The 7,458-nt window shown below is 46.7% G+C and overlaps 1 protein-coding gene across 1 annotated transcript; it reads right to left on the bottom strand.

Annotated features, from left to right (window-relative positions):
* Positions 1–281: 281 nt before the first annotated feature.
* Positions 282–611, bottom strand: LOC102145434 (NADH dehydrogenase [ubiquinone] 1 alpha subcomplex subunit 3). Its single transcript, XM_005557489.5, has one exon. It carries the CDS (start codon positions 601–603, stop codon positions 349–351), a length of 255 nt encoding a protein of 84 aa, XP_005557546.2. The 5' UTR covers positions 604–611; the 3' UTR covers positions 282–348.
* Between the last annotated feature and the right edge of the window lie 6,847 nt (positions 612–7,458).

Below are 7,458 nucleotides of genomic sequence, written 5' to 3'. Positions count from 1 at the left end.
TGTTCAGTGAAAATGATTTAGAAGACTAAAAGATGACGCTTAAGACATTTTTAAAGTTGAAATCAAAATCGTGGTGTTTGCTTCATGACCTCTGAAACTTAATTTGCCTCATGATCTCTGAAACTTAATCTACTGGGTAAAGAACTGTCAGCAGCACAGCAAGGCCAATCATTTTCAAGTCACCAAAGAAGTCATATGTTCACCAGGAGACACAGGTCTTCCATGTCTGAGCACACAGAGGCAGTAGGATTGGCAGCTGCTGTTGGAGGTGCTTTCTGTGGTTTTTTTTTCGGTTTGCACATTTTTATTGGGAGCCGTGGGAGGGGCCGCCTCTGTCAGTGAAGGTGCTCACAGTTTCTTCAGCCACTCCGGGCTGGGGCCCTGAGGGTCCTGGGGGTGGCTGGGCACGTCCGGCATGTTCCCATCATCGCAGACGGGCACTGGGTAGTCGTAGGGCATGGCCTCGTTAATCATGACGGAGTACTTGAAGTAGGGGCTGAATGGGGCCATAATTATAGCGAGGCCCCCAGTGACGTAGGACACGACCAGCACTGGCTCCTTGTCCCAGGCATTCTTGAGGAAGGCACCGAGTCTCGCAGCCATCTTGGTCTTGGTGGCCGGAGGTGCTTTCAAAACACAGAGACCAGCAGGCCTGGCTCTAGCAGAGCCAACACCACAAGGGATTGGAGGGTATAAGCCATGACAGGCAGTGTCGCTATCTGCTGCTTCTTAATTCCTGCAGATTCAGGGACCATAGATTCCAGTTGTCCACCTTGATTCACCTCATCAGAAACTTGGAAAACCTTCACATTGTCTGTGTTGACATATTGACCTTACTCCAACTGTATGGATAGCATGTGTTTTAAAATCCACTGGACATAGAATTATAGGTTCACCATATGATTTTTAAATTTATTATATTATTTAAAGGTGTTTTTCTACTCCCTCCTGGCCTCTCTAGTTTCCTGCAAGAAGTCAGCCATTGACCTGATCATTGTTCCTCCACATGTAGTTCTCATTTTTCTCTTGCTGCTTTCAAGGTTTGCTCTTCATCTTTGGCTTTCAACAGTTTGAGGATGTGCCTCGGTGTGACTTATATTTATTCTCCCTTTTGTTGTATTAAAACACAAATGGTTTTTGCTATCTAAATTTCCTACACCCCTCAGCTATCTAAATTTCCTACTTCTCTTCCTATTTCATGAAGCTCCAGGCACCAGTGTCAGCTGTTTTTTAGGGTCATCTTCTCAGGTCAGTAGGACAGATTTAAAAAGGTAAAATCTGAAGATTCCATGACGTACAGTTCTGTTTTCTGTTGTTCTTGTATTTGCCTCTATTTTGTTGTATAATGCAGACTTTTACAGCAAGGAAATAGCCTTTTCTTTGTGTGAATAACCCTTTATTATGGTTGCATTTATCTTATTGTTTCCACTTTCAGATGGGGAAGCTAAGGCATTTCATCTAACTATAACTCTAATATCGCTATATTAAACAATAGTATAAAGATGTAAGCAAGGTTTAAACAAGACTATAAAGCATGGTTTCATATGGGCTTTATTCTCTCCTCTTCCATACTTTCAAGCACAGATTTTGGGCTTGGGCTCCTTTTGTACAGCTGCCTTGGATGATTTATGTGGAGTCCAGGCAGGAACCCTGACTCTCATGGCCTCTGAGGCATCTTAGAGTGAGATACCTTGTTCCTTGTTTGCATTACACTGGACAGGGAGTTTGGTCCTCTGTTGTATATATAACGTAACTTATTTATAGTTTATATTTATGTCACACTTCTACATTATAAAATATCAGACCCTCTAAGTTTTCTACTTACAATTTCAGAATTGTTATTGCAAATGAATTAACTTGTATTTTCTCCTTTTGCAAGGCTGAGGTGAAAACTAATGACGTAGATAACAGATTTTTTTCCCTTGTTGATTAGAAAGCTTTTAGTTTCATTATTTAATCCCCAAGGACAGGGTAAGTGCTTCTTCTGTATGAATGAGTTGCAGTCTACAGTTCCATTTCAATTAAAATTTTTTCACTATATGATTTTCCAAATATCAACAACATGAGTGCTTGAGGACAAATTGTTTTTAAGATTTCTGTAAGATTATTACCCTATCACACTGATTCTCAGGAAATGTATTAAATTTACAATGGGAACCTTGTTTCCCATAGTTACATTTTGGTAATATTTATGTTCTCATCTATTTTGTTCTGCAACCAATGGACTTGTTATACGTGTTAAGGAACTGCCCCTTTGCTCCAGGAATTCCATTTCTAAGAATTCATCTCAGGGAGGTAGGAACCAGGAATTAGATGTTTATGGGGCAAGTGTATCCCATTGTCCACTTGGAAGTCTCTGAGAACTGATGAATGGAGATCCGACTTAAATATCTCCCATGCTGGGCCTTGGCACATGTTGGGCTCTGTATAGCTTCCAAAGGCAATGTGAAGAGTGAGAAAATTACATCTGGCATTGGTTTCGGTGAGGCATTTTAATCAAATGCAGGCCAGATTAAATCTGTTCTGCAAGAGACTGGATGCCAATTTAGCTGTTACCTGAATCAATGAAACAAGCTGAATTTTTAAAGGTTGTGGAGACTGCGATTAGAAAGCAGGTAATTGGGTAAGTGTCTGTTAGCAGGACAAGCCAGATATGTATTGATCAAGAAAGGAAAAAGTCTGACTTGATTAACAAACCTTCTCTGTGTCAATAAACTAATGGTTGCTTTTAAAATGTAATTTTGCTTCCATTCTTCAGTAAGGGGCCAAAAATAGCCCAGGGAGGGGCTGTGGAGAAAGTTAAAGTGTTTCTAAATAAGGAGCTTCCACTGATGATTGGAGAACACTGGTAATGGAAAAGGAACAGATTATCTGTCTCAGGAAGAGGCTTTTCAGTCCCTCCAATGGCATATAACAGAATTCAAACAAGTTTTACACTGAAGACTGCAGCATTAGACTTGTGGCTCCACATTCAGCTCTAAAGTGATTTTTGCTGGAGGCAAATGCGTCAAGAAAGAGAAATCTTTCTCTCCCAAGAAACCTCTTACACAACTGTGTCCCTCCAGGGACTCTCAGAACAATCCCTCCACAGGGACCTGAGACACCAGGTCATGGCTTTTCCTTCTCGGGAAAGCAAATGGGATTGATGTACTGGGAATTCTCTCTCGTCCTGAAGCGAAACACACCCAAGTCCGTGAGCCCTCGTCCCAGATGAGGCTCCCTGTCTGCAGAATGGGAGAAGAACTGGCAGGCTCTGCAGATTCCCCACTCAGTGCCTCTGGTTTGGAAATTACAAGTACTGACTTCTTAGGTTTCTAGTAAACAATAGGAAAAACCTGCCCTTAGATGTCCCAAAGAAGTTAGAGTTTTGAAACTGGATATGGAACCCAGCCCACAGCTTGGGACTTGAGGAAACTAGGAGAAGGTGTCTGGGCACCGTGAGCCTCAGGTGTCTCCCTGCCACCACCCACTGCTGTAGAAGCAACACCATCAGGGCCAGCGCTTGCTTCGATGAGTAAAGAATCCCCCTCTTGGCAGGGAGCGAGAGCAGTGTGGGCGCTCCCTGGGCATTAAATTGTATTTGACAGCTAATGAAGAGCATGGCAAGCTCTCTGCCCACATCTGTCTTTGTGTCCTCTGACTTCTGTCTCATCGCATGAAAACAGATTTGGTTTGACTGAGAGCAGAGACTCTGAGTCTGACAAAACCTAAAACAATAACATTTTATTCTAATGGGAGAGCTGAGATGGAGAAAATGGAAGAAAAGTAATAAAAATAAGGTAAATCTGGGGGAACATGACTAAGTTGTTTTGTTGCCAACCACAGCAAAACATATTGCAAGGATAATAACTGGCTCCACAAAGGACTTCCTTATTTGAATGCAGCTGGGAGAGAAGGCAGGAGAGGGGAGAGAACCTATAAAATTCCTAGACCAAAACGTTCTGGGTACTCATGAATCTTGAGTCAGTACTTACTGTTTTCCTTCCCCACACCATCATTTGTCCAATTTTTTTTTTTAACCCACAACGTGGTGATTTTGCCAGCACTTGGGGAGATGTTCTCAGTATCCAGCCCTCTCCAGTGTGTGTGGTTGCACAACTCTGTGACAGCAGCCACACCCCTACTTCTGCTTATCACAGCCACCACCAACGCCACCTCCAGAACTGCAGTGATACTCTTCACAGTCATCACCTTTCATTCACCTTGAGCAGCTTGGACATTAGCTCCTGAGACCTGTTGGGGTGTTTAGCGCCTCAGGAAGGAACCCTTGCTCTCTATGGGTCTGGCCTTCACACCATGAGATAAAGGGATTTAATGAGAATGTCCCAGCATTGACTATAAATGGAAGCAAATGCCTTTTTCCCCTCTTTGGTGGCGGTGGTTTTGCTTTTGATGTATTCAGTATTCCAGAAGCATGGGACATAAAATTTCTTAGAAAAAATTTTCAGGAAATCCTATGTGAAAATGGTTTGGAAGACAGGAGGATGATGACCAGTATATGCACAAACACTTTCACCCCAGCTAGCAGTACTGCCTGCCGTTCCTCTCCCAGGCTAACATTTTGGCACAGATATTCCCCTCTCCCCAGGAAGAGAGGCCCAGGAATTTCTGCTAGCTCAGAAGGCAATCAACTGCATTATGCTCTGAGGTGGGCTGGGAGAGACTGGTCAGCTCTGTCACTTGGGGCGGCAGGAAGGGAATTGGATGGCCGATGGTAGCAGGGGAAAGCCTTACGCAGAAACTGGCTCTGTGAGCCACGTGTGTGGGTAGGAACTGCCTGAGGGAGGGCGCTTGTTCTTCCTGGAGGGATGAGGAAGCCTATTTGGCCCAGGGCTGTGGGGTGAAGGGAGACTCAGTCTCCTTGTCCCTGGTGGGCTGTCAGGTCAAGGCTTAGAACAAAAAGTACTGACCAAGGAGCACCCTTGGAAAGCTGGGTCTGGCTGCTGGGATATGGGGAACTGTGTCAGAGTCTGGAGAGGAAGGGAGGCAGTCACAGGGGCCTGGGTGAGGGTGTGCAGCAAGGCAGAGCTGGGCTGGCTGTGACAATGGCCAGGTTCAGGACGATGAGACCTGGGAGAAGATCCCTTGTGGGGAGGGCATGGGCGCCTCATGCCTATGTGAACCTGGCTCAACTGTTTCCTCTACTCAAAGAGCCATCTGGCTCCACACTGCCCGCCCACCCCCAGCAGAGCAGAAGGCAGAATGAAGCCACTTGTATCCCTGGCTGTGGAGCAGTGCAGCTGGCTTTATGGAAGTGCTGGAAGTCAGCACCAGCGCAAGTTGCAGGAAAACAAGGACCAGTCCTTTGCTGTGTATCACCAGCAACCTGGGAACCTCTTCTCAACTTTAGGAGCCTACCTTCTCCAGGGCACGCTTGTTCGGGTGGCCTAGCAGAGCTGCAGGAGTGGCTGGATGGTGGCCCTCAGGCCAGTGACCCGTCGTCTGCCCCTCATTCCCCTGACTTTGAAAGCAATTTCATTGCAGATGATCCTAGGGAGTTTTCGTTTCGGGAGGGGAAGGACTTATCCTGCCCGTAAGGAGGAGATGGTCCACAGAGGAGGCTGGTCAAAGTATTTGGGAAGTGGCAAATTCTGTATGCCTTTTTATAATTTAATGCAGATAAAAGAACCTTCATTCTACAGAACTATATAACAGGTGGAAAACACCTTAGGCTTGGAGTCAGGACACCTGTGTTTAACTTCTGGCTGTGTTAATTGCCAACTTTGGGTCTGTGAGTTAAAGACTTAACATCTTTTTTTTTTTTTTTTTTTTTGAGACAGAGTCTCGCTCTGTCGCCCAGGCTGGAGTGCAGTGGCGCGATCTCGGCTCACTGCAAGCTCCGCCTCCCGGGTTCACGCCATTCTCCTGCCTCAGCCTCCCGAGTAGCTGGGACTACAGGCACCTGCCACCATGCCTGGCTAGTTTTTTGTATTTTTAGTAGAGATGGGGTTTCACCGTGTTAGCCAGGATGGTCTCGATCTCCTGACCTCGTGACTCAACCGCCTCGGCCTTCCAGAGTGCTGGGATTACAGGCGTGAACCGCCGGGCCCGGCCAAAGACTTAACATCTTTAAGCCTTTGGGCCTCAGTCCTTCCATCTATAAGATGGGCATTATCAGCCCTAATCTTCCTCTCAACAGGTTTAATCACATAATGATAATGATGCTGTTGTTGATGCTGATGATTTGTGTCCCTTACACAGTGCTCCCATGTTTCAGGTACACCACATCTATTCATTTAATCCTCTTACCAATTCTATGATGTAGGTACCCATACGATCCTTGTTTTACAGAAGAAAAAAACTGAGGGTAGCAAGTTACTTGCCTGAGGCTGAACGGCTGGCCAGGGGTGGCAGAGGCAAAACTGCATCCTAGGCAGCCTGGCCCCAGGGCTGTGCTCCCTGCCTCACACTGCGTCTTCTCCAACGCAATAGATGTGAAACTGTCTTGGAAATCTCCTGCCTCCAGGAAGGAGGTGTTCAGCACATCGCATAAAGAATCGAAGACTAAATGAATACATAAAGTACTAAACACATACGGAGATACCATTTTTATGATGACTAGAAATTGGGAGGTTGTGACCCCTCTACAATAAAGAAACCCAAATCTGAATTCTGCTCAGTGAGCAAGTGCCATCGGGTGGGAGGTGAGTCCCTGGACGCAGGCAGCACCAGGTCAGGAACAGTCGGTGTGTGGGAGGGGAAGGGTGGGGTCTGAAGGGCAGACAATCCAGCACCGGGCCTGGCAGCATGCTGGTGGCTGCCCCAGAACAAATAGGGAGTTCTCAGGCCTGAAACCTTTTTCTCCAGCTGGCTGGGAAGGGGAATCTTTCATTCCAACAGACCATTTATTCTGATTGATGAAGAGAGTAGCTTCTGTTAGGAGACGCTGACAAAGGCCATTTACAAAGGGGCTAGAGGAGGAATTGAGCCGTGCGCTGACACGGCAGATGGTGGCCAGGCGCAGTCCCCGGGGGCCTCGGCGCCGCATTGCAGACACATGTCAGCCCACGATGTAAATGTGGCGGCAAGGGTTGTTTTACTCTTCGGCTATGACTGGGATCAATGGCCAGCCGCGCGGAAGCCATCCATCACCCCGGGAGCAGGCTGTGAGATACGAGGCTGGAATTCCAGCACTGATCCTGCCGACAGCCTCCTTTGCAGAGTGGGTGATGCATGTGCGAGCCAGTCAGCACCCTAGACTAGGGGACGACTCAGGAGGGAACTGGGTCAAAGGCCAGTTCCGAGGCCTTGCTCAATGCCTAGGAGCAGTCAACCCTGTTTTTGAAGGGCAGGAGATACCGCGGAGGAGCCAGGCTGCAGAGAGACCTCTTGGGGAAGCACTGTGTTTCCCAAGGACCCTCTATCCCCATATCACATATAACCTCTGCCGATTAGCCTACCCACAATTATAAAGGAACATCTTCATCCCCCTTCCCTATCCAGTAGTGTCTGTGCCTA

The sequence above is a fragment of the Macaca fascicularis genome, chromosome 6, assembly GCF_037993035.2.
Source record: "Macaca fascicularis isolate 582-1 chromosome 6, T2T-MFA8v1.1".
NCBI lineage: Eukaryota > Metazoa > Chordata > Mammalia > Primates > Cercopithecidae > Macaca > Macaca fascicularis.
This window is presented reverse-complemented; position numbering and strand designations above follow the sequence as displayed.

Coding starts and splice junctions, on each gene's coding strand:
- LOC102145434 (XM_005557489.5), bottom strand. CDS start 603: ATGGCTGCGAGACTCGGTGCCTTCCTCAAGAATGCCTGGGACAAGGAG.